The sequence below is a fragment of the Manihot esculenta genome, chromosome 7 (genome assembly GCF_001659605.2).
Source record: "Manihot esculenta cultivar AM560-2 chromosome 7, M.esculenta_v8, whole genome shotgun sequence".
NCBI lineage: Eukaryota > Viridiplantae > Streptophyta > Magnoliopsida > Malpighiales > Euphorbiaceae > Manihot > Manihot esculenta.
The window spans coordinates 26,302,288-26,329,026 of record NC_035167.2 but is presented as its reverse complement, the minus strand read 5'-3'; the positions used below and the strand labels follow the sequence as shown (position 1 = coordinate 26,329,026).

The following is a 26,739-nucleotide window of genomic DNA, read 5'->3' as shown; positions in this document are numbered from 1 at the left end:
CTAATAAGGGGTTACAGAGATAGTGCATGCACAGGTTGAGCCTTGATACAGAGTACAATTTTATATTTTTACAGAAAATGTATGATCAGGTATGAGATTTTACAGGTACTCAGAGAGTATAGCAGGCTTGCTACGGGTTCCGGCGACCTTAAGTCGACCCGGATCCTAGCGCCGGTGGCGGTCCGATTTTCGGGTCATTACAAAATATGTCTTAAGAGTATATACACCCTTCAAAAGTTTAAAATAGAAAAAATAAGTCTTTTACCTTTTTGAAATAATAAAAAAAAAAGAATAAATTATAATTTGTTTCATTTTATATACCGCGAAAATTCTTTTAATGCATAAAGATCTCAAAATTTCTTTTATGTACTTGATATATAATATTATTGCGATGATTTTGGTGCAAGATAGAGAAATTTGATAATTTGCTCTTTCTTGAATGATTTAAAGAGTTTAGGTTTATTATATTTATTATAGTCACTATCACTGATTAAATATGATCTAATAAAACATAATATCGACTATTCTATTGTAAGGTTAGTAAACGATATAAATTGATAGATATCACTATGAGAATATTAGTTGCATAATAATGTAATAGAATATGGTAAAAGATTTGAATCACAAGTAAGTTTATTTAATATATTTCAAAAATTTAAAGATTTTATTTAATATTTTCCTAGAATTTGAAGGATTTATATATCCTAAAAGAAGAGTGAGCATTCAATCGGTTCGGTTTAAAGTTAAACCAAATTGAATAAACTGAAATTTTAGTATTTATAAAAATAAAATCGAATTGATTTGAAAAAATATTGATTTGAATTGTACTGGTCTGATTCGGTTTGATTTGATCAGTTGCCCTTTTTATTTTTTATAACTTATTTTTAATATTTTAAAATTTAATTAAAATATTTTAATTTTGGTTATGGACTAATATCTTTATATTATCAAAAATAATATACTATTATCAATAATTAATTTATTTTGGTTTTACCGATTTATTTTTTACTAAAATCAAATTGAAATAACGGAATTTTTGAAAATAAAAATCAAGTCGAATAGAAAAAATCGAACCAAAATTTTGAATTAATTTAGTTTAATCGATTTTTTTGATTTAAATCAAATACTGTTGACCTCTATTGAAAATCATATTTAATCTATAAATAAAATCTAAAGATCATTGAATTATTTAAATAGGTGAAGGATTTATCTTGACCTCTATTTAAAAGCATATTTAATCTATAAATAAAATCTAAAGATTATTGAATTATTTAAATAGTTGAAGGGTTTATCTTGATCTAAAAAATATTTAAAGACTTAGGATTAAAATAAAGTTTTTGCCAACTTAACAAGACTGAATTAATACTTTGGACAACTCCAAGCACGGAGATAACTTGTAGTATCTAGTAAAGATTATTGATTCCTGTTTATATAGTTAAAGCTTATAGAGTATGTGAAAATTGATTCTTATCCTCGTAAGTGTATGTTGTATATTCAATTATACAACGAGGGCTGCTCCTGCGCTTTTATAGGGCTGCAAATCTCAAAGTGAAGAGTGTTGTGTTAAGAAATTAGAGAAAAATGTAAGAGAAATTTAGAGATTCAAATATATATATATTACACTCTTTTATAGGACAATACTTTACCCTTGTCGAAGGAAATCCTTCCAAAGACCTTTTCTATAAAATTCAAGCTGCCTATTTTGGATAAATATGATAGGACAGTAGACTCCAGGAGCCACATGACTATCTTTCGAATAATGATGCAGCTCTAGGACGTCAATGATTTTGTACTGTGTCGAGTCCTCCCAAAACATAAATTACTATTTCAGATTGGTCGTGCTATAGTGATCCAATCGGTTTTATTCGCTATCCCTACTTATTCTATGGCGATTTTTCAATATCCTAAGAAATTCTCAATTAAGCTTAATAGTCTCTTGTCGAACTTTTGGTAGGGTGGTAAAGAGGAGTCCAGAAAGATTCATTGGATTAGTTGGCAATATTTTGTTATTCTAAGTTTTGGAGTGGTTTAGGTTTTAGAGATTTTGAAAACTTCAATCTAGCTTGTTTAGTAAAACAGTATTGGAGGCTTCTTCATAATCAGACTCGCTTGTGGGTCTGGGCTTTGAAAGTTATATATTTTCCACGATCTTCCTTTTGGAAGGCTACCCACAAGCGATGTAGTTCATGGATATGACAAAGTCTGTTAGCTGGTAGAGAAGTTCTTCATAAGAGAGTTCGCATGAATATTGGAGATGGTAGGAATACTAGCATGCGGATCCTTGGGTGGCCCAGCTGAATAGTTTCAAATTGCCTAGTCCAACAACTTATCCTGTTGGTATTACAATGGTGGCAGACTTAATTAATCATAGTGCCTTGATTGGAACCATCAGTTGGTGAAACATTTCTTTCCTTATCAATAGGCAATGACTATTCTCTTTGTCTTAGTAGCTCCTCTTGGTACGTCCGATTCTCTTGTATGGTATTATGCACGTAATGGCCTATAAAGTGTATGTTCCAGTTACAACATGTTGTATCTCAACCTTCTTTTTCTTATACTGTCAATCTAGACATTTGGAAGGGTATATAGTCTCTCCAAATCTCTCCTAAATTAAAAATTTTTCTATGGAGACTTCTTTATGATGCTTTGCCAGTCTTTGTTAATTTAGTAAGATGTGGTGCATTGTACGATCCTATATGCCCCATTTGTCAATCTCAACCTGAAACCTTGGAACATGTTTTATTTTTGTGTCCATATGTTTGAGCAATTTGGTTTGTTAGTCCCTGTGATTATAAATAAGATTTTGTGGGTTTTTCTAATTTTATATTATGGTGGGAAACTCTTTGGAAAAGGTTTCGGTTGAAACTGGATGACCCTTTGTTATTGACTCTGGTCACTCTCATTTTATGGCATATATAAAAGGATAAAAATAGAGGTCTCTTCGATTTAGAACATCCGAATCTTTTTGCTATGTCACAATGTATCCCTGTTGATTTTAGGTAGCTACAACAGAATGGTATTTTTACTGATTCTTCTCACTTTCAACATTGCATATCTACTTATGTTGCTTGGCTTACTCCCTAAAGACGAAGTATCAAGCTTAATTACGATGTTACATAAAAAGATTAGTTTTCACCCGCTGCTATTCTGTGCTAGCTTTTAATGGTGTAGAGATAATTGTGCATGGTATTGCTATGAGAGTTTGATGTTTATCTGCTACAGCAAGAGATACACGGACTGTATTAGCAACGATTAAATTGGTATATAAAGCAGGCTTTACATCAATTGAGTATATAACAGATTCTGCAATTGTGTATGATACTTTGCATTATATAAGATTTATTATATCATGGGATATTAAGATCACGATAGCATCAATTTTAGATATATCCTTTCATATTTATTTGATCTCTTTTTATCCTTTCATATTTATTAGGTCTCTTTTTACCGTATCCCATATCAATTTAATAGTTCGATAAATGTAATCGCTAAATTTTATTTTAAAAATTTACTTTATTTTTGCATTAATTACAGAATTTAATAATCTTGTTATAATTTTATTTTGTTGTTAATAGCAGTTATGTAATGAAATTCTATATTACATATAAAACAAAAACTTATATTTTTAATTAAATTTATAATAATTTGAATTTACTATTCATCAATCCAACGGTTGGTATAATTTCATGAATTGTTTATACTAGCTCAATTAAGTACTCTGGTCGTCGAGTTAAAAAAGAAATCTGTGGCCCACTGTAATATATATATATATATTATTGAAAAAATTTTATTCATAATAAATATATAATAATGAACCATAATAATATATTAATAAAATTAAAATAAATAATATAAAAATTATATTTATATGTAGTTTTATGTAAGAGAATTTTTATCTCATTCAATTAATTTAAAAATGTGAAGGTGCATTTATTATTTTTATTTAATATTTATAAATAATATAAAAAATTAAAAAAATATAATTATTTATTAAAGTCGTTTTTAATTATTTATTTTACAATCATCAATATTTTTTAATAATTTATTAATTATTAATTATTTAATTAATTAATAAAATAGATAATAATCAACAAAAATTTTATTAGAAGTATTTTAATCAATATTTTATAAAATTTAATTTAAATTTTATTAAAATTTAAACGAATTAATTTTACTTATAATTAATTTGATGAAATTCAATTTTAATTAAAATTAATATTTCTTCCAATTAAACACACAAAATATAAAATCTTATTAAATTCCACAGAATTTTAGTAATTAAAATTTAACCGCCTAATAAACGAACCTCCTTTCCCTCCTTAAAACACTGCAGATTCCACACCTCTCTAAACCCTAAACCTAATCATGAAGACTGTCACTGGCAAAATCGTTTCTTCAACTCCAGTGCCCATCTACAAGGCCAGCTCTATCCTCTCCAATTTCGCTTCTACAGAGACTGGTGCCTCCCAGGCTGTCAGCGCATACCTTCGACGCGCCACCGCCGCCTTCGATGAGTTATCTCGCCTGCATCCCAAACCCGATCGCAAAAAGCGTAAGAAACGCAGAAAGGACAAATCAGATGCCTCTGCTACTGTTACTGATTAAATACTTGCCGTGAAGGGCACTCGTTGGTGACCGGAGGAAATTATGCATTGAAGGAACCGGTGAAAAAGTTAATTCTTGTTTCATCAATTTCAGTTTTTAGGTTTTTCCTAGTTTCTTAGATAAGATTTTTCGGGCACTTGTTTGCAATCTTTCAAGGAAAGATGATTAATGGTAGAGAAATTGCACCATCAAATTTGTGTATTAGTTCTTAGTGGCTTGAGTTTATTTGCAGTCTTGTTCTTGTCAGTTGTATACTTCTATGAGATGCAGATATATGAATGGTACTCTTCTGCTTTGGTCATGGCTAATTGTTTTTTACCCTTTCTCTTAGGCTTTCAAATTAGCATATTATATATATATATATATATATATATATATATATATATATATATATATATATATATATATGATGCCTATAGTGTGTTAGGCTGTCTCTCACTGATGGAAGTGGAGAAATTCTCTCTCCTTCTGAGCCCTTCATATATTGCAAATGGCATCCATACATATGAATGAAATGAAATAAACATATTTTAAGCCAATCTTTTTGAAAGCAATTAAGCACTTGAGCTGCTATAGCTGTTTTTAGTCTGAACGTGCTCATCAGCAAGCTACCACTGGTTTTGAGTCTTTTTAGAGTGTAAACTTTGGCCTCAGGCATGAACCCAGCAACAGCGGCAGGTAATAGTATCCCCACCAACATGCAAGCGTATAGAGCTTCATGTTATGGAAGTCGGTGATGGGTATGAAATTCGCAGCTATGGCTCTTCTGTGTGGATGTCATCCTCTCCCATTCAAGACATCTCCATTTTTTCAAGCTACCAGACTGATTTCTTAAGGTAAGATTTCTTCCGTCATTTTCTATCTATTCTGCTTGTTCCACGTATTTTCATTTTCTTTTATAAATTTTCTTGCTATGAAAATTTATAACTTTGTATCAATTTAAATTTCATTAGTTTTTAGGTGTAATGACAGATCTTGATTGTCTTCCTTTCCATGCCTTGTGCAAATGGAATAAACAAAAGCTTCAACTCTGTTCTATTTCTGCTCACAGGCTATTTGACTACATTGGAAGGAAGAATAATCATGGAGGAAAAACAATAGAGATGACAGGACCAGTTAGGTGATGGACCTTTCTGTGAATCCTTGTTCACTGTCAGTTTCTACGTTCCAACAAGAACCTAGCTGGTGGGTATCATGTTTGTGGGATTTTAGAGCTGGATTCTAAAGCCTTTTGCTGGGGAAGAAGCTTGGACCTTGAGGAAGAGATCTCTGTGGCATATTCAAGTGAGGAAATGTGGATTTGCCTCCAAGTGATCCAATGCTTTATGTTGTGGGAGGATAGTTCCATGCTTGTGGGATCAAGAGCTATGACCATGGAGTGATTTGTTGGGGTTTTATTGTAAAGCTGAGCACTCCAGCTCCTAGTGGCATTAAGGTCTGTGAAATTGCTGCTGGAAATAACTTCACTTGTGGAATTCTTGCCGAGAAATCTCTCATACCTGTTTTGTTGGGGTCTTGGGTTCCCTAGCTCTCTGCCTTTAGCAGTCTCACCAGGACTTTGCAAAACTATTCCTTGCACACCTGGATGGTATGAATTTAACAATGAGAATGCACCTTGCAAGTCTCCTAATTCCCATGTCTGCTTGACTTGCAGTAATGGTTGCCCTGCTGAAATGTATCAGAAAACTGAATGTACATTGAAATCTGATTGTCAATGTGATTATAATTGTTCAAGTTGTTATTCATCAAAATGCTTTTCAAATTGTTCTGCCTTGTATTCTGATGCTGCTAAAGGAAAGAAGGACGACTGCTTTTGGTCATTGCAATTGCTGGTCATCATTGTGGAGATTGGCTTTGCTGTGTTTTTGGTGATTGTAGTATCTGCAACGGCTATTTTGTATGTTCGCTACAGATTGAGGAATTGCCAGTGCTCAGAAAAGGTTAAAGTCCAAGAAAAACAAAGGTGGCCTAAAGACAATGGAAAGATCCGCCATGACTTGGATGAGCGTAAAATAAGGAGAGCTCAGCTGTTCTCTTATGAGGAACTTGAGAGGGCCAACAATGGATTCAAAGATGAATCCTTGGTGGGGAAAGGGAGTTTTTCATGTGTTTATAAAGGGGTATGAAGAATGGAACAGTGGTTGCTGTTAAAAAGGCAATAGTGTCTTCTGATAAGCAGAAGAACTTGAAAGAATTCCACACTGGGCTTGATCTATTATCAAGATTAAACCATGCCCATTTGCTCAATCTGCTTGGCTATTGTGAAGAAGGCGGAGAAAGGCTTCTAGTTTATGCATGGTTCCTTGCACCAGCATCTCCATGGGAAGAAAAAGGCACTAAAAGAACAGCTAGATTGGGTTCGAAGGGTCACCATTGCAGTCCAAGCAGCCTGGGGAATCGACTACCTTGACGGATATGCTTGCCCACCTGTAATTCATCAAGACATAAAATCTTCCAACAGAACGCCCATATTGCTGATTTTGGTCTCTCTTTGTTGGGACCAGCTGATAGTAGCTCACCATTAGCTGAGCTACCTGCAGGAACACTTGGCTATCTTGATCCCGAATACTATAGACTTCATTACCTTACTACAAAATCCGATGTTTATAGCTTTGGTGCATTGCTTTTGGAGATCCTTAGTGGCAGGAAAGCTATAGACATGCAATATGAAGAAGGCAATATCGTGGAATGGGCAGTTTCTCTGATCAAAGCAGGAGACATATCAATGATTTTGGATCCAGTTTTGAAGCCTCCATCTGAGCTTGAAGCATTGAAAAGGATTGTAAATGTGGCTTGCCAGTGTGTTAGAATTGAAGGCAAAGAGAGGCCATCAATGGACAAAGTAACAACGGCATTGGAGCATGCACTTGCACAGCTGATGGGCAGCCCATGTAATGAGCAGCCAATTTTACCAGCTGAGGTGGTTCTTGGAAGCAGTAGGTTGCACAAGCAATCTTCTCAAAGATCTTCAAATAGATCAGCATCAGAGACTGATACAGTCGAAGCAGAAGATCAAAGGTTCAAGTTTCGAGCTTGCTCATGGATAACATTTCCAAGTGTTACATCTTCCCATAGAAGAAAATCCTCAGTATCAGAAGCGGATGTTGATGGGAAAAACCCAGAAGCAAAAATCAGGCATACATTGGAAATGCTGAGGATAGTTTAAGGAGCTTGGAGGAAGAAATTGGGCCTGCTTCTCCTGGAGAAAGATCGTTCTTGCAGCATAATTTCTGAATTATCCTAATACATTTTGAGTTTTTTGATTGTTGTTGGGTTTTTATTTTAGTTTCTTGTAGGATGAGCAAGTAAAGAAAAGGAAAACAAAAACATGGGAGGCATAACTTGATAAGTGAGTTATTAGTGATGCCGGTATCTCGCGTCCTTTGTGTTTAATTTTGTAAGCTTCAGCAAGCATTTTATGGAAGAAATATTTTAGGTAATGACTCGCTATCCTATTAATTATTTTATCTTTCTTATTACTATTTTCTGTATACTTTTTATACATAAATTATAATTTAGTCTTTGCATTATAGTGGAATTAATGATATAGTCTTTATATTTTTAAAATAGGGATGAAGATTATTAGATTTTAACTGAAAATCAAATTGTACTGATTAATTAGGTTTTCCAATTCATTTTTGGCCATTATTTTAAAGAAGTTCGGTTCTTCAGTTTTCTTTGGTTCATTTGAAAAAAATAATCGAAGAAATGGATTAGACTGAATTTGATAAGTTCTTATGAAGTGTCTTTTATTTTGGTCTAATCACAATTGTCTCAATCTTGTTTGCATGGAGTTAGCCCACTGAGTGGTAAAATACTTGTAGAGAGTATTTACTTCATCCTTATTGTATGGTGTTCCTGTATCATGTTCGTTGCACTTCACTTGACAGCTTCAGTACCTCAACCGATTCTGTGCCTCATGATCGTTACTCATTGTCCATCTCGATGCCAATGCTGACATCGGCTAAACAAGTCATGCTTCTGAGTATTGTGATTGTGTTGCATATGAGTTTGATGTTCTTCTTGTTATTGTTTTGCATTTCAACATTTTGGTGTTGAGGTAATATCTGGGTATTGTGATTGTATAGCCAAAGTCATGCTTCTAAATAGTGAATTGTGGTTGTACAACAACATTTTGGGCTTCAATTGTTGGCTTCCTCCTTTATTTTCAACACAAATTCCTTTGTATATTTGTTAATGTTCTCACTTTTTGCTTTTTTGGAGAATGATAGTTTGGTCTTCGATTACACTTTTGTTTAATGGATCTTTTTTTATATATGTTTTTTGGATTCATTTTGGAGATGTTTCAATGGTTTGCTCTTTTTGGTTTATCTAGATTGCTAAAACGTGCAACGTGAGTGAGGGAGGGAATATCAGAATTGATGAATTTGAACAATTCGGTTCAATTTGGTTTTATGTATATTTTGATTCTCTTTGATTTCTTTATAATTTTAATTTATTTTTTGAGTTATTTCAATTTAAAATCGAATAGATTATCTAAAATTATATTAATTTTTAAATTTTGATTTCATCTCATTATTTTTATCTATTTTCTTTTTTTTTTTCAGCTTTTACTGTTATTTCATAGCTCCATTTATGATCTTCCTATTTTAGAAAGCTTATAACTAATTTAAATTATTAATAACGGTAACACTTTCTATGCTTATTTGGTTTTAGAACATAGTTCTAAAACAAAGTAACTATGTTTTAAATCCAGTAAAAATTTAACATAAAATTATGGTACTTTTTGAATCTTAGTATTGATGTATTAGTTATCTTAAAATTTAAAGATTGGATTCGTTTCAACAACATTTAAATCTCTATTAATTTTTATTCATAATATTCTATTTAATTAATTTTTAATATTTTTATTTTTTAATTTTTATTTATTAAAATATTTTAATATTTATAATTTTAAAATTTAAAAAAAATATTTACAAGTTTATTTATTTTTATGCGGTATCAATTAACTTTTATAAAAGTATTTTAAGAAAAAACATTATTTTTTAAAAATTTAATTATTTACTGATTTTAAACTAATATCTATAATAAATAAAAAAATTATAAAATTAAATAAATTAAATAGGGAGAAATTTAAAATTTTAATTTTAAAAATATAAAAATTAATTTATTATGTTAAAATTAAAAAAATAAAAGTGTATTTTATACGGTATAAAATTATTTATTTATAATAAAAAAATTTATGATAATATTTTAAGTATTTAAAATATTTATTTTCTCCTACTGATTAATTAATGAAATTATGAACGAAAAAATTAATTTAGACGGATTAATTATATTAGAATATAATATTTTAAATGTAGTTTTAAAATTTTTAATTAAAATTATAGATTTTAAATATAAAATGTGAGGTGTGATATATTATATGATATTTTTTTAATTAATAATTTTTAATATTTATAAAGAATATTATATATCTTTTTTGTGAAAAGATATTTTTTTTCTAATTAAATTAGTAATTTTTCATAATTAACTCTTACAGCTAAAAGTATTATTTAAAAAATATCATTAGATAATTTGTAAACTCATGTTAAATTATTACGTTTTTCACATTATTTTAAAATTTTCTAGTCCTAAAATATTAATTGAAATTATTGATTTTCAAACGTGAAATTTTAAATGACTATATTATATTTAATATTTTTCTATTATTTGCAGAATTATAGATTTTTTTGCTTTTGCAAAGAGAGGTTATTTTTTCTGTTAAATAAGTAATTTATTCATGATCAATTGCTTTATGAAAAAAATATAAGTTTACATAATTTTCATTTTATATTAACTTATAAGCTTTCTCCAAATTTTATTTTATTTTTTTTTTGTAAAGCTTTAAATGTTAATTAAAATTATAGATTTTAAACGCGAAATGTTATATGACTATATCTTATTTTAATATTTTATTTAACTATTATTTTTTTAGTATTTATAAAAAAATTATTATTATTATATATTTTTATTTATACGAAGAGGGTGTATATGCTGGTTAAGATTAGTAAATTTTTCATGATTAAATATTTTATGGAAAATCATCTCATTTTGTAAAATTTTTTATATTAAATGCTTTAGATATGATACCTATATATACCAACGGCTAATAAAAGAAAATAGACTTACATCGGAAGATGTACTGTAATAATAAGGGCAAAACTGCTTATTTATTAATAAATTCTAGGATTTAAAATTAAAATTACCATATTTAATCACTAAATTATTGAATTAAAAAATATATTATTTTCTCAAAATCTTTGTTTCCTAATAATTTAAGGGCTAAAAGTGGAAAATTATTTTGAAGCAATTTTAGAGGGGCTTTATGTAATTTATCCCCTCTTCTAAAAAAAAATCTGCCGGAGTTTAATAAAGGCGGCCATCCCATTCCCTATCTTGTCTCAATGCTCTCACAGGCAGTGATAGAGATACTATGAAAAGAGAGAGTGAAAAGAGAGAAAAGAGAGGGAAGGAACAGAACAAACTAGATTTTATTTTGAATTCAATTTTGTTATGGTTTTGCGATAGTTTAAAGTTTGTGTTATGTAGTTTTGTTGGAGCTTAGTCCATGTATCGCCGCTGTCGATGATGAAAGGTTGGTGATTATTCGGCGTCGGAACATGATTTGTGTTCCTGAAGGCGGCTCTATGGCTATGCGAGACTGGAACTGCCATGGGCCAATGCTTTTTGGTGGTTGCCGATGCTGTTTTATTGGGGCTCTGTTTTCGTTCCATTCTCTTCTTGATTCTCCTGTTGGTCTCTTTTCGCTGGAATTTGGTCTTCTTTACATTTGTGACTACCTCCTCTCTGCCTTGGTCGACTTTATTTCCCTTATTGTTTTATTCTATTTCAATTGCAGTGGTGGATGTGTCAATTGAGGTGGTTTTCCTTTACCGAATCCGCTAGCATATGCTCGCTTTATGGTGTATTTCACCGTTGTGGCTGGCGAAGCTGATGATCAATTGTCAGTGACGGGTCAGTTGATGGTGGCGATGGAACCTGTGTGCTAGATATGCGGTTTTGGATGTGTGGTTTTGCCTGATTTCCAGGTGGTTGTTTGGGTTGGATTTCCAACTAGTGCTTTGGGCCAAATTTCTGACTGTGGGCCTTGACTCTGTTTTGGGCTTTCTTAGTCGGGGTAGTTTTAATAGGGAAGAGATAGGATTTGGATGTGGGCTTCTTTGGTTTGTGGGCTTGGGCTTGGTCTATGTTTTATGCAACACCTCTCAAGGTGTAGACAGAGCAAGAATTACATGCTTTCTTATATATTTCAAAACTAAACCTTTTCCTCTATATTTCAAAACTAAATCTTTTCCTCTATGTGTAATTACCAAGTTAATAGATAGTTCATGTAAATTTTATAAAGTTAATAAAGTAAACTTGAGATTTTAAATTAAAATTTTAGCAGAATTTTCCTGTTTTATTAACATTTAACCTGTAGTATAAAAAATAATGGATGACTAGAAAGACTGGAATAAATGGATTAAGGAGCAAGGTGGTATAGGAATTCAATAGGACAAAAGTTGGCAATCTTGGTGGAATAATGAACAAGCAAATCTTCACCGTTCAAGACTAGTTGCTAGATTTTTTGAGATATTACTTTTTGTTTGATTACATGCATTCTAGTTATGTTTGTGTAGAGAGTTATATAAGTTTTATGTCAATCTTCTTATTCAACTAATAAAACCATGTGTAATACTTTCACCAATCCACACAATCCAAACTAGTAAAAGCCAGTGCTCAAATGCACAGTTCTTTATAGTGTTAACATTATCTTCTCAAATACAGGCTATGAACATGGGAAGGCAACAATTCACTGCTAATTACCACATGAGTTTCAGACTTTTTAAATCATTTCTCTTCATTGCAATTGTGTCCAATTTAATTACTCTTTCACTTATCTGTGAAATATCCTTGAAGGATGTAATTGTATGTCGTCTGGCGTTTTTACCCATTGGATGGGGCTTGATATTAGTAAGCACTAAGTATGACTAAAGCTTTTTTTTTTTTCTTGGATATTGTATCGTTGATCATATTATGGTTTTATTTTTCAGATTGCACAAGCTGTGAGACCCAAGATAAAGAATACAGGAGTGTGGGAGTTCACCCAAGTCCTTGCCAAGGCATTTGATTATGGAATAGAGGTTGTTCTTTTTGCACCCATAGCTGTTTTGGCATGGCTTCCTATCACCCTACGCGTCTAGAAATCCCCAAATCTTCAATTAAAACTGTAGTTGTTTAATTGGGTTAATAATAAATAACAATTAATATATTAGTTTATATTAAGAAATTAGTAGATTTGATGTAAATAAAACGCGTAGTTTTATTAATCAAATTTGAGTTCTTCTCTCTTAATGCAGTTGACTAATTAAATCTACATGCGTGTTGAGGTTGTTAGTTAACTAGGAATTAATTTAAGTACAAAGCAGATTAATTTATTAATAAGGAAGAATTGGTGTGATTCGCGTATTTGACTACTATAACCAAACAATAGATAATAATATGAATTATTTTTTTATAACCAATGATCAACCATAAAACACCTCAATTTGATTACCTTCAGCTGAAAGTTTCAATTAATTATTTGTTTCTCAAATTTCAATTGCATTATTTATTATTTTTCTTTTAAGTTTATTTTTCTTGGCTTGCGCAAGGCAGATTCACTTTCATAAAAAAACTCTATTCTTCTCACTTTTTTTATTAAACTATTCTTCTATTTCAAATTGGTTATCTAAATTAAATATGATTAAGGTCTCTGTGAGATCAATACTCACTTACCCTATCTACAAGTTCTTATCAATCAAGAAAAGGGAAGTAAATTTAATTGACGGATTCGACACCAGTCAAATTTTGGTGTCGTTTCCGGGGATCTTTAACAATTTATTTTTGTTTTTATGACCAGATTTGAGAATAGCAGAATTCAGTTTGATCCAGAAATCGTGAAAACTGCAAAAAGATTGAGAAAAGCAACCAAGTTGTAAAAGCAGGCCAAATCGGGAGCCTCTCAACCATATGCCCGGTCCCTTTTGCTCACCGAAGAGACATCATCTTCAACACCAACCGAGCCTCCAATTGACACAAACCAGAGAGGCCATATGGCCGCAGCTGCTGCCGCTGAAGAGCAACCCCTTTGCATTACATACCCAATACTGAATGCAACCTTGGAATTGCGAACATGTATGATTCATATGTCACCAAAATTTCAAGGCTTGGAGAATGAAGACCCCATCGTCATCTAAAGGAGTTTTATGTGGTTTGTTTAAGTATGAGACCACAAGGTATAACTGACGAACAAATAAGGTTGGTAGCTTTTCATTTCACTTTAATTGAATCCGCTAAGGATTGGTTCTACTATTTGCCCCCAGGTTCAATCACCACTTGAGCGCAAATTAGAGACTTATTCTTAGAAAGATTTTTTCCAGCGACCAAAGCATCATCAATAAGAAAGGGAATAAGTGGAATCAAACAAAGAAAGAATGAAACTTTACATGAATATTTGGAACGTTATAAGAAATTAATTGCAAGTTATCCAAAATATGGAATCACTCCAAAATAGCTTAACCTTCACTTCTACGAAGGACTTTTGCCATTAGAACGAAGAATAATAGATACTACTAGTGGAGGAGCCATCACAGAAATGGAACCTGAAGAAGGTAAAATTTTAATATCTAAATTAGCTGCCAACTCTAGACAGTATGGCCAAGAAGAGGACATTTCAAGAAATACCAATGATGTAAGTATTGCATCTTTAAATTCTAAAATTTCACAACTAACAGCTGCAATTCAACAATTGAATGCAGGAAATAATGTACGAACTTGTGGTATTTACAAATAAGCCGACCATCCCACAGATGTGTGTCCTATCCTTCAGGAAGGCGAGCAACAGGTAAATGCCATTAGAGGGTTCAATGAACAACAAAGGAAGTATGACCCGTTTTAAAGTACCTACAATCCGGGGTAGAGAGACCATCCAAACCTTAACTATGGGAATAGACAACAAAACTTCCAGCCTAGAGCAAACAATCAAGCTACAAAATTAGATATGTCTCTAGAAGACCTTGTTCAATCTCTTGCTAATTGCACTCTTGCTTTTCAATAGGAAACAAAATCGAGTATACAGAATTTGGAGAATGAAATGAGCTAACTTGCTATATCAGTGAGCAAGCTAGAATATCAAGGGAAACTGCCCTCCCAAACCGTGCCAAATCCAAAACAGAACGTAAGTGCAATTACGCTGCGAAATGGGAAGGAGTTGAAATTTGCCAACCCGAAGAGGCTTGCCTAAGGCAGTACTGTAGACCAGAAGGTAGAAGCATAAATAAAGATTCCAGAAGAGAAACAACCTCATAAATTTGAGGAAGAACAATCCCCAATGCAGGTAATACGTCCACCTTTTCTTGAAAAATTTGCTCAATTAAAAAAAGAAAAGGAAGAGAAAGATATCTTAGAGATCTTTCGCAAAGTCCAGGTGAACATACCCCTCATTGAAACCATAAAGTAAATTCCCAGGTACGCGAAATTTCTATAAGACCTTTGCACTAATAAAAGAAAATTATATGGGCATTAAAAGATTAAAGTAGGGGAGAATGTATCAGCTGTACTTCAAAGAAATTTTTCACAAAAATGTAAAGATAAAGGCATGTTTGCAATATCATGTAAAGTTGGAAACCTTGAAATCAAGAAGGCAATGTGTGATTTAGGAGCTTCCATAAATGTTATGCCTCTGTCAGTTTATTTGTCTTTGGATGCAGGTCCTTTGAAACAAACAGGATTCACAGTCCAACTCACCGATAGATCAATAGTGTATCCTAAATGCGTGTTGGAAGATGTTTTGGTCCAAGTGGGAAAATTAATCTTCCCAGCAGACTTCTTTGTCCTAGACATAGAGGATGGCAGTTCATCCAACTCTACAGATTTATTGCTAGGAAGACCATTCCTTAGCACAGCTAGAACAAAGATTGATGTGCACGAAGGCACACTCACAATGGAGTTTGATGGACAGGAGATAAAATTTAATGTCTATGATGCAATGAAGTGTCCTGATAAAAACTTTTCTCTTTGCAGCATAGATGTGGTTGAACCTCTCGCTCAAGAAGCATTTGAACTAAGCAAGGAAAACAAATTGAAGGTAGTTTTAACCGAAAACTTGGCAATGGACTGCCTTGATAATAGTACATCGCAATTCAATGAAGAAATCATAGAAATAGTCCACTCATTGGACACTTTGAGCCACAAGACACCAGAACTTGAGTTAAAAATGCTTTCAGCTCATTTGAAATATGCATTTTTAGGAAGTAATAACACACTTCCAATCATAATCTTCTCCAAGTTGAATCCTTTAAAAGCAATAAAGTTAATTTGGGTGCTAAATGAGTACGAAGATGGAAGTGGATAAAGCTTAACATGCTACTGAAGTCTAGCCTAAGACAATAAACAAAGGCACTGTTTGGGAGGCAACCCAAGGTTACAGGCTTGCCCAAGCTTGTAGAGTCACAAGTAAGTTTTCTTTTAATTTTTTTATTTTTAATTAATTTATTTGTTATTTTTGGAGCAGATTGGATCTTCTGGGTAATTTGGAAATTTAGAGAACCTTTTTGGAGCTTTTCTTGTCGGTCGCAGCCACACACCAGACTTGTTCATAGACAAAAGGTAAGACTCCTGTCTATGACTTAATGAGTGATGATAATGAGGAAGAATTGGAGGTGAAATTAGAGATCCTGAAGCAACTCCAAGATAGAACATGCACCACATTGATGCCAAATTGGACATCATTCTCTCTCACTTGGGATTGCCTATACCCCAATCACCACCAGTTTCAGTTCTATGTGATTTACTCCTCAGGGAAGTTCTCTTTGACTTTTATTTTATTTTGTAAACTTCTCCGTTTGATTGAATTTTTTTTTCCACATTGAGAATAATGTGAGGAGTAGGTGTGGGGGAATCAGAGATATGGTTGGAATAGAAATAGAAGTGTTTTTGTGATTGATGAGATTGATTGATTCTAGATATATTTTTGCCGTGTGCTGGAAATTTTTTTAAAAGTTTTAAATTCTTCTCTGCGTTTTTGCTGTTTGAGTTAGAGGTTTGTCCAAGTCTATAAACACTTCATCTGTTTTTATGATTCTCTGCACTTGCACTTGTTAAACACTTCATCTGTTCTTCATCTGTTTTTATGATTCTCTGATTTAATTTTTTTATGATTTTCAGTATTAGCATCATTTTATTCAAAATAAAATAAAATAAAAATAAAAATAAAAGTAATAATAAATAAATAATAATGATAAATATATAAAATTTTTTACAGCTCCTTATTTGCCATGAGAAATTGATATGTCATTTATCAATGAATTTAAGTTCTTATGCGATTTGCATGCTAGCTTAAATAGAATAAGCTGATCATTATTCATTTTATTAGTCTTGTTTTTAAGACTTATTTTAAAATCTCATGAAGTATGGTCCTTATTTAAATAATTGATAATGAATACATGTTCTTTTAAATGAGTTGCTGCCTTTTGTTGAGAATGATTTAAAGGATATTATCTAGACTATGTGTTTATGTGAAAAATTAAAGAGTGTCAACAAAGAAAAAAAAAAGAATCACATAAAGAGTGTCAACAAAGAAAAAAAAAAGAATAATAGCAAAAGCAAAAAATTAGAAATAAATGTACTCTTATAACCCATTCTTCTAGTTACTTGATTAATTGAATACCAATCCGATGGCCCAAGTAGTACGGTACTTGGTGACCCCTTAAGGTGATTCTGTATGGAAAAATCTGTGTTTGGGAGAGTATCACCCCTTTTGGACCGTTTAAACACTCGCCCCATACCCTTTAATCTGGTGATCATGAGTGGAGCTAGTAGCCACCTGAACTGAATAACTTGGGGCAAGTGGTTTAGTAACCATTTGTTTCACGTTCACTTTATCGATTTTAGGCAAGATATAGTAGGAAGTGTAAAAAATTCCCCAAATCTTTAAATTTTATTGGTCTAGTCAAGAGTTCCTAAGATGATATTCTTTCAAAATGGCAGTTTAATATTATATGACATTCTAATATTTTATGTGCTTGAAATTGAATTGAGGACTAACTTTATGTCTTGAGAAACACATTTTAAACATGAAACTTGTTGAAGTGAATTTTGGCGAAATTAAGCTATTTCTGCTATCATCTTATTGCATGACAATTTGGTTCTTTATTTTGGATAAATTAAATTTCAGGTTGATTGAGGACAGGAATGTATTTTATTGTTTTTATTATTTTGAATTTTTATGCTTGAGGACAAGTAAAGGTGCAAGTGTGGGGGAATCTGATGAGTTGCAGAACTCACTATTTTTTTCTCATTTAAATCTATGATTTTGCTATAATTTTAATATAAATATTTAATTTTACTTGGAATTTAATTTTGGACAGGTTTTGAGCAGACGTTGAGAAAAAGAACGAAAAAAGGCTGAATTAAAGGATTTTTGTACTGGGATGTTGCAACCTTGGCCAAACCTGTAGTCCAAGGCGATGAGAAGTTTCAGAAAGTGCCACCTCAGCAGATTTTGCCACCTAAGCAAGGATAAAATAAGCTTCAAGTTAGATCAAACACAATCAGATTAGGATAGGAATAAGATAGGAGTAGTAGAGTTTATTTTAAATTATTAAATTCTATCTTTTTGTGCCTATATAAAGGCTCCTATAATTAAATCTAGGCATCATATTTTTCTTCTCTACCTCCTCTCCTCTCTTGCCGCCGCCCCCCTCTTCTTCTCCATCTTCTTCTTTTTTTTTTTCTTCTTTTCTTCTTAATTTTATTATGGCCTTAGAAGCTAAACAATTATTTTCAGTTGAAAGTTAATTTAAATTGAGGTTTTATTCAAGTTGTGAGGTTATGTGCTTTAATTATTTTCATCTTATTTCTATTTTATGTTAAATTCTGAATTCGAGGAACACTACCTCCATTGTTGTTTTCTTGAGAATTCAAGGAGTCCATTGAATCTCTTGGAAAGACAACATATTGCTAATTTATCTAATTAAATCCGTAATTATTTAATTGGGTTAATAATAAGTAGCAATTAACATATTAGTTTATGTTAAGAAATTAGTAGATTTGATTTAAATAAAATGCATATTTTTATTGATCAAATTTGAGTTCTTTTCTCTTAATGCAGTTGACTAATTAAATCTACACGCGTGTTAGAGTTTTTAATTAACTAGGAATTAATTTAAGTGCGAAGCAGATTAATTTTCATAAGGAAAAATTGGTGGGATTCGCGTGTTTGACCACTATAACCAAACAATAGATAATAAAATGAATTATTTTTTTTTCTAACCAATGATTAACTGTAAAACACCTCAATTTGATTACCTTCAGCTGAAAGTTTTAATTAATTATTTGTTTATCAAATTTCAATTGCATTATTTATTATTTTTTTTGGCTTGCCCAAGGCAAAATCACTTTCATAAAAAAACTCTCTTCTTCTCACTTTTGTATTAAACTACTCTTCTATTTCAAATTGGTCATCTGAATTAAACAGGATTAAGGCCTCTGTGGGATCGATACTCACTTACGCTATTTACAAGTTCTTATCAATCAAGAAAAGAGAAGTAAATTTAATTGACGGATTTGACACCTGTCATCTCCTTTTCTATTTTTGAAATCCCCGTTAATGTGAAATCCCTCATTGCCAACACTATCACCGATCAACTGCCTATTGGCAACCTTATTTTCTCTCCCAAATGGTCAATTGAAGGTAAACTTAATTATACTCAATTGATTTTTTTATCCCCTCTATTATCTTCATTCTTCTTCTTTCTTTTTGTTATAATTTGATGCTTATCTTTTGTCTTAGTTTTTTGGAAATTTAATGAACTAAGTTTTCATGTATTTGTTCTTCAGTTGTGTAGTAAAATATGGTGTTCTTCAGTTCTGGAAATTTAGAATATTTGTTCTTGCTTGTAATTATGGTTGTGTGTAGTAAATTGTAATGTTCTTGTTTAAAAAATGAGGATGTTTGCCAATATTATTGGAGATCCGGCTTGTGCTATTATGAGGATGGGTAGCTCATTCAATGGGTTGTACTGGTTGGTGTTTATCTGTGGTCTATTCCTTTTTCGTGGAAAATAATATTTCGAAAAGAAAGATATTTCACGATTTCAAGGGTATATGGTGTGTAGAAATTTTTTTTATATAGAATATTTTGACAGTCAAAAGAAAAATTAAAGTATTTTCAGAGACATTTGACAGTCAAAAGAAAAATTAAAGTATTTTCATAGACATTTTGAACATGGAAAGTCTATGACTCACAACACGAGAAGGAACTCACAAAAGGATTAGGGCATATACTCATTGCTGCAGATCACTACTATCCACTGTAGTGACCAATAACCATAAGAACTGCATAAATTTGCCACTTTCTGCTTTATTGTCTATTATGTTCATGTAAAATTTGAAACCATTGTGCATACATTGAGTATCCTTGGTCTAAACGTTCACAATGTATACTCTATAGAATGAAAAATTAAGATTTTTTAGTATTCTAAGGCTAGGAAACAAAAGTTTGACTTAATTTTCAGTGTTGGAAACAATTAAGAGAGAATGATTCATTTTTCATATGCAAGTCATTCTCTAGAATAAATAGAGCCCTAGTATATTTCGCAGGGATGATGTTTTGGCTTTAAATGGGGTTATTATTGCTTTGTATATTTGGCATATGAAAGAAATACAAGTTGAAATCTCTTGTCAACTTACCATTTCTCCACATGAGACTCTTAAAAAATCAAATTGGAACTATTTGCATATATATATTTTAATCACTTAGTTCTTTCCTTTTTTTTTACTTCATGTTTTTCTAGTCTAGCTTTTTATTCTTACTTTTTGCACTATTATTTGTCTTAACTGGTAATCAATTCATTCTGATAACTGCTGAAGCCTGTTGTTATTTATTTATCTAGAAGTTGTTCTGCACTCTCTCTCTCTCTCTGAATGTGTGTGTGTGTAGGTTCCTTCCATTTTTGGAACTTCTAAGGGGAACCTATTATTGTAGATTTTTTATGAATCAGTTTTATTGCTCATTTGGGAGCATAGATGTGAATGCATCTTCAATAACATATCCTCCTACAATTTTATGGATATTATTTTTCCAAAAGCTTTTAACTGTCCTCCAATAATTTTTTGCAAATTGTCCACAATTGAGAATGGTTGAAATGTACACTCAACTTCTGTTATTCTTATAGGCTCTATTACAAGATAGGGTTTATAAGTATTCTGCTTCCATATCAACATAGTGATTGTAGTTATTATGGCTATTGAAAGAAGTTGGATGTATGCCCATCTCAGAGAGGGTCTACTGAACTCCAAATTTTTAGATGGAATAAATGAATTTATTGAGAAAGCTAAGAACTAACCAGATTATTTAAATGGTGATCAAATTCGTTGTCCTTGCAACCAATATAAATGTCAAATCCATAGCTTTCAAGACGAAAATACAGTAAAATATCATTTAATGAAGCATGGTTTTGTGCAAAATTAACTTGTTTGGTACTTGCATGGTGAAACTGAAATGCATCATGCAGATCATGCAGGTTCCGATAATACACTAAAGGCTGTGACTCGCCCATTCAACCTTTGCACTTCATTAATAGTCATGGGTGCTTCCATGTTTTGGATAGTGCTGATTTTCTCAGGGTTTGCCTCGGACTATTGCAATTTCCTCTAGAGCTAGAAGTTAAGACACATAGCACCAATTGAAACAGCCCAGCACAAACTGGCCCAAATAACTTTTGAAGTCACTTTCCACTTGGCCCAAAATAGTTAACCCAAGTTATTTAGTAGTTTCGTTCTAGCTATTGCTAAATTTGCGACGTTCTCGTCGCAACTGAATTGGATACAATTGCTAATCAGGACTGGACCCTTGAGTATTGTGGTTCGCTAGTACTTCGGACGACTTTAACTTATCTCACACGGGTAGCCCTTTCCTCGCAGGTCCACTAGCTCCGCACAATTTGTATGACCCAGGGTGGCTCTGATACCAATTAAAACAGTCCGACCCAAACTAGCCTAAATAACTTTTGAAGTCACTTTCCACTTGGCCCAAAATAGTTAACCCAAGTTATTTAGTAGTTTCGTGCTAGCTATTATATACAATTTTGGTTTTCTATAATCTCCCGATGTGGGACGGCTTCCGCAGCAGAAGCAGGCAGCTAACCGTTACACTCAGTCCCGCTAAATTTTGCGACGTCCTCGTCGCAACTGAATCGGATACAATTGCTAACCAGGACCAGACCCTTGGGTATTGTGGTTCGCTAGTAACTTGGGCGGCTCGACCTTGTCTCACACGGGTAGCCCTTTCCTCACAGGCCCACTAGCTGCACAATTTGTCTGACCCAAGGTGGCTCTGATACCAATTGAAACAGCCCGACCCAAACTGGCCTAAATAACTTTTGAAGTCACTTTTCACTTGGCCCAAAATGATTAACCCAAGTTATTTAGTAGTTCCGTGCTAGCTATTATATACAATTTTGATTTTCTATAATCTTCCGATGTGGGACGGCTTCCGCAGTAGAAGCAGACAGCTAACCGTTACACTAATGTTAATAATGATACCATGGCAGTTCAGGACTAGACGACCGAGTATCACATTGTATGCAAATGGGATATCTACCATCACAAATTCTGCATACAACTCTCGCCTATACTTTTCATCACCTAGTACCAGGGGAAGGTTGATGGTACCTAGCACTGTCACGATCTTATCTCCTAATCCCACTAAAGGATTGAAAACTCTAACAAGGCTCTTTTATCTAAGCCTTACTTGTTAAAAACATTTACGATGAGAAGGTTAACGAACTTCCTATATCCACCAATACTCGCCTTACCTCGTACCGATTTAGGAGGATCTTAATGACTAGTGGATCGTTTTGGAAGAATTCGATTGCTTTGTTAGAAGAACCGAACCTTACCTCTAGCTCGGTCCATGGGTCCTCCCGTGATGACATGTAAAATTTTGGCCATTTCAAGAGATAAAGAAGAAAAGTTCATTTTTTAAAGGGAAAAGGGACGAGAGCCCGATGTGAATCCAAATGAATGGTAAATTCAGAGGATCTTTTCGGCAACGGAACCAAATGATGTTGTAGAGATTAGATTGATGATGTGGCCGGAATAGAGCTGTATTGTGATTGGTTAGAACATGCAAGGAAGAGAATGTGAGGTGGTGGCAGGTGCCTACGGCAGCCACTCCGACACTCAAGTCAGAATATTGGAGAAGGGAGTAAACACAATGAATTGCTTAGAGCTTTTGTGTGAGAAAATAGCGTACCTTTGCCTCTGTAATTCTTTCTTTTTTATACTGTAAGAAGGTGGAGATAAATATAGCATTTCCTGACAATCCGGCGGTGATGTGGTCCAGTTGCTTAATAAGGGATATTGCCGGCTAACAATTTGGTAATCCCGTGATTATAAGAATCATGGGGATATGTTAGCCTGTGTCTGTTTAACGGTAACTTCATGACGAGACTCGCCCTATTAAGGGAAAGGCGAGTCTTGAGGATGCACAGGGCATTATGGCGTTCGGATCTTCCTTCCTTAAGCTAGACTATATTTTCTACGTACCGAGTCCTTGCCATGTGGACCTATCACGCAGTGGCAGTTTACGGCTTACTTTGGGCGGTTGTTATGCAGGATCAGATTTGATGTAGCATTAGATGCAACCTGCCTTGTGGCCTCATTTAGTGGGACCAACGCTCGAGTGGTCTGGCAGAACTCGCCTTGTGACCTAGCCTGACGGAACCCGTCTTATGGCCTTGTTTAGTGGGACCAATGCCCACATGGTCTAGTAGAATCTGCCTTATGGCCTAGCCTGGTGGAACCCGTCTTGTGGCCTTATTTAGTGAGACCAATGCCCGAATAGTTTGGCTGAACTTGCCTTGTGACCTAGCCTGGCGAAACCTGCCTTGTGGCCTTGTTTAGTAGGACCAACACCCGTGTGGTCTAGCAGAACCCGTCTTATGACCTAGACTGGCGAAACCTGCCTTGTGGCCTTATTTAGTGGGACCAATGCCCGAGTGGTTTGGCGAAACCCGCCTTGTGACTTGGTCTGATAGAACTCGCCTTGCAGCCTTGTTTAGTGGGGCTAACGCTCGAATAGTCTGGCGAAACCTGCCTTGTGAACTACCTTGCGGAACCTGCCTTATGGCCTTGTTTAGTGGGACCAACGCTTGAGTGGTCTAGCGGAACCTGCCTTGTGACCTAGCCTGGTAGAACCTGCTTTGTTGCCTCTTCTTGTCTCCTTAATCTTTTTGAGAAAAGCAATCCCATTGTTCCTTATCATGGAGAATACAATATATGAAAAATACCTCATTAACTTTATTATTAAAAAAACTTCCTTATGTTACAATCCCAGCACGCGTGTAAATTTAATTAGTCAATTGCATTAAGAGAGAAGAACCCAAACTTGATCAATAAAAACACGCGTTTTATTTAAATTAAATCTGTCAATTTCTTAACATAAACTAATATGTTAATTACTACTTATTATTAACCCAATTAAACAATTACGGATTTAATTAGATTAATTAGTTATAAGTTGTTTTCCCAAGAGATTCAATAGTCCTCTTAAATTCTCAAGAAAACAACAATGAAGGTGGTGTTCCTCGAAATCAGTTGACAAAAAATAGAAATAAGATGAATAAAGTTGTAATGCATAACCTCATAACTTGAACAAACCTCAATTTAAATTAACCTTCAACTGAAAATAAATTGTTTAGCCACTCATGGTCATAATAAAATTATAATAACTGAGCAAAAGAAGGAAAAAAAATAGAGAAGAGAGTGAGAGTGAAAGATAGAATATGATTCTTCAGGTTGAATGCTAGGAGCCTTTATATAGGCGCAAAAAGATAAAATTTAAAATAAAATCTATTATCTCTATCTTATCTCTATCCTCATCTTATCTCTATCCTAATATGATCTTTATCCTCATCTGATTGAGTTTGATTCAATTTGACTCCACTTGAAGCTGATCTTATCCTTGCTTAAGTGGCAAAATCTATCTTATCTCTCCATCGCCTCGGGTTACAGGTTTAGTCAAGGTTGTAGTCTCCCAGTATAAAAAAAATCCTTTAATTCAACCTTTTTTCTTCCTTTTCTCAACTTATGCTCACTAACCTGTCCAAAATCAAATTCAAATTAAAATTAAATATTTATATCAAAATTACAGTAAAATTAAGGAATTAAATGAGGAAAAAATTGTGAGTTTTGGAACTGATCAGATTCCCCCACACTTGCACCTTTGTTTGTCCTCAAGCACAAAAATTGAAATGAAACAATAAGATACAACCCTATCCTCAACCAATCTGAAATTTAATTTGTCCAAAGCAAAGAACCAAATTGTCATGCAATAGGATGATAGCAGAAATAACTTAATTTCATCAAAGTTCACTTCAACAAGTTTCATGTTTAAAGCGTCTTTCTCAAGACATAAAGTTGGTCCTCAATTCAATTTTAAGCACATTAAATATTAGAATGCCATATAATATTAAATTGTCCTTTTGAAAGAATATAATTTTAGAACTCTTGACTAGACTGCAATAAAATTTAAAGACTTTGGGGTTTATTATTATTTACACTTCCCACTATATCTTGTCTGAAACCGATAAAGTGAACTTGAAACAAATGGTTACTGAGTCACTTGCCCAGGTTATTCAGCTCAGGTGGCTACTAGCTCCACTCATAGTTAACTAATAAAAAGGTATGAACGAGTTTTTAAACGGCCCAAAAAGGGATGATACTCTCCCAAACACCGATTTCTCCACACGGAATCACCTTAAGGGGTCACTAAGTACCGCACTACTTGGGCTATCGGGTTGATAACCAATTAATCAAGTAACCAGAGGAATGGGTCATAGGAGTGCATTTATTTTTTATTTTTATTTTTATTTTTATTTTTATTTTTAATATTCTTTTCTCTTTTTTCTTTTCTTTGATGACACCCCTTAATTTTCACATGAATATATAGTCTATAAAATGTCCTTTAATTCATTCTCAACAAATGACAGCAACTCATTTAAAAGAATATGTATTTATTACCCAACTATTTAAATAAAGATCATATTTCATGAGCTTTCAAAACAAGCCTTAAAAATAAAACTAACAAAATAAATAATGATAAATTTATTCTATTTAAGCTAGCATACAAATGACATAATAACTTGTATTCTACGATAAAGGACATATCAATTTCTTATGGCAAGTAAGGAGCTGTAAAAATTTTTATTTTTTATTTTTTATTTTTTTATTTACTTTTTATTTATTTTATTTTTTTGAACAAAATGATGTCAATACTAGAATCACAAAAATTAAATATGAGAAATAATTTAAAGTGCAAGTGCTGAGAAACTGCTGAGAATCATAAAAACAGATCAAGTGTTTATAGGGTTGGATAAACCTCTAACTCAAACACCAAAATGGCAGGAAAAAAAACATAAAAGTTTTTAAAAATTTCAGAATGTTCATCAATTATCAATCAATCTCATCAATCACAAAAAAAAACACTTCAATTTCCTAAAGAGTAAGTCTATAGAACTCAAACTGTTGGTGATTGGGTTGCATTTTTTCGATTTTGGAGTTGCTTCAGGATTTCATGTTTCACCTCCATAAGTTATATTTGAAAATAAGTAGAAAAATAAATAAGTAGAAAAATATAAACTAAAGGAAATGCCCGATCTCATGTTTCACCTCCATAAGTTGTATTTGAAAATAAGTAGAAAATTAAATAAGTAGAAAAATATAAACTAAAGGAAATGCCCTCATGCAGGATTGAACTACAGACCTTCAGTTTACAAGACTGACGCTCTACCACTGAGCTATAAGGGCTACAATAAAAGTATAATATGAATAACATTAATAATATACATTTAATTTGTTAAGCTTAGATGAATTATACTGAAAAATTTTATATTAAATATAATTAGCAATAATTTAAAATGAAATTTATTATTTATTAATATAAATAATACAACAACAAAGTATATATGTATAACATAAAAAAGACCAACTATATCAAGTAGTATTTGGATATAATTAAAATAATGTGAAATAGTATATATCATTAATTTTTTACATTAAAATGAAGTCAATAAAATAAAAATAAAT

The 26,739-nt window shown here is 32.7% G+C and overlaps 1 protein-coding gene, 1 long non-coding RNA gene, 1 other non-coding gene and 1 pseudogene across 3 annotated transcripts; 3 read left to right on the top strand and 1 right to left on the bottom strand.

Moving 5' to 3' along the window:
* Positions 1 to 4,299: 4,299 nt before the first annotated feature.
* LOC110619639 lies at positions 4,300 to 4,906 on the top strand. Its single transcript, XM_021763163.2, has one exon. The coding sequence runs from the start codon at positions 4,366 to 4,368 to the stop codon at positions 4,603 to 4,605; it is 240 nt and encodes a 79-aa protein (XP_021618855.1). The 5' UTR covers positions 4,300 to 4,365; the 3' UTR covers positions 4,606 to 4,906.
* Positions 4,907 to 5,744: 838 nt separating this feature from the next.
* LOC110618633 lies at positions 5,745 to 8,045 on the top strand (annotated as a pseudogene).
* A 2,898-nt stretch (positions 8,046 to 10,943) lies between these two features.
* On the top strand, positions 10,944 to 11,901 carry LOC110619184. The gene is made up of 2 exons (XR_002488612.2): positions 10,944 to 11,360; positions 11,468 to 11,901. It is a non-coding gene; the product is annotated as an uncharacterized LOC110619184 (long non-coding RNA).
* Positions 11,902 to 26,388: 14,487 nt separating this feature from the next.
* Positions 26,389 to 26,460, bottom strand: TRNAT-UGU. The gene has a single exon. It is a non-coding gene; the product is annotated as a tRNA-Thr (tRNA).
* Between the last annotated feature and the right edge of the window lie 279 nt (positions 26,461 to 26,739).

Coding starts and splice junctions, on each gene's coding strand:
- LOC110619639 (XM_021763163.2), top strand. CDS start 4,366: ATGAAGACTGTCACTGGCAAAATCGTTTCTTCAACTCCAGTGCCCATC.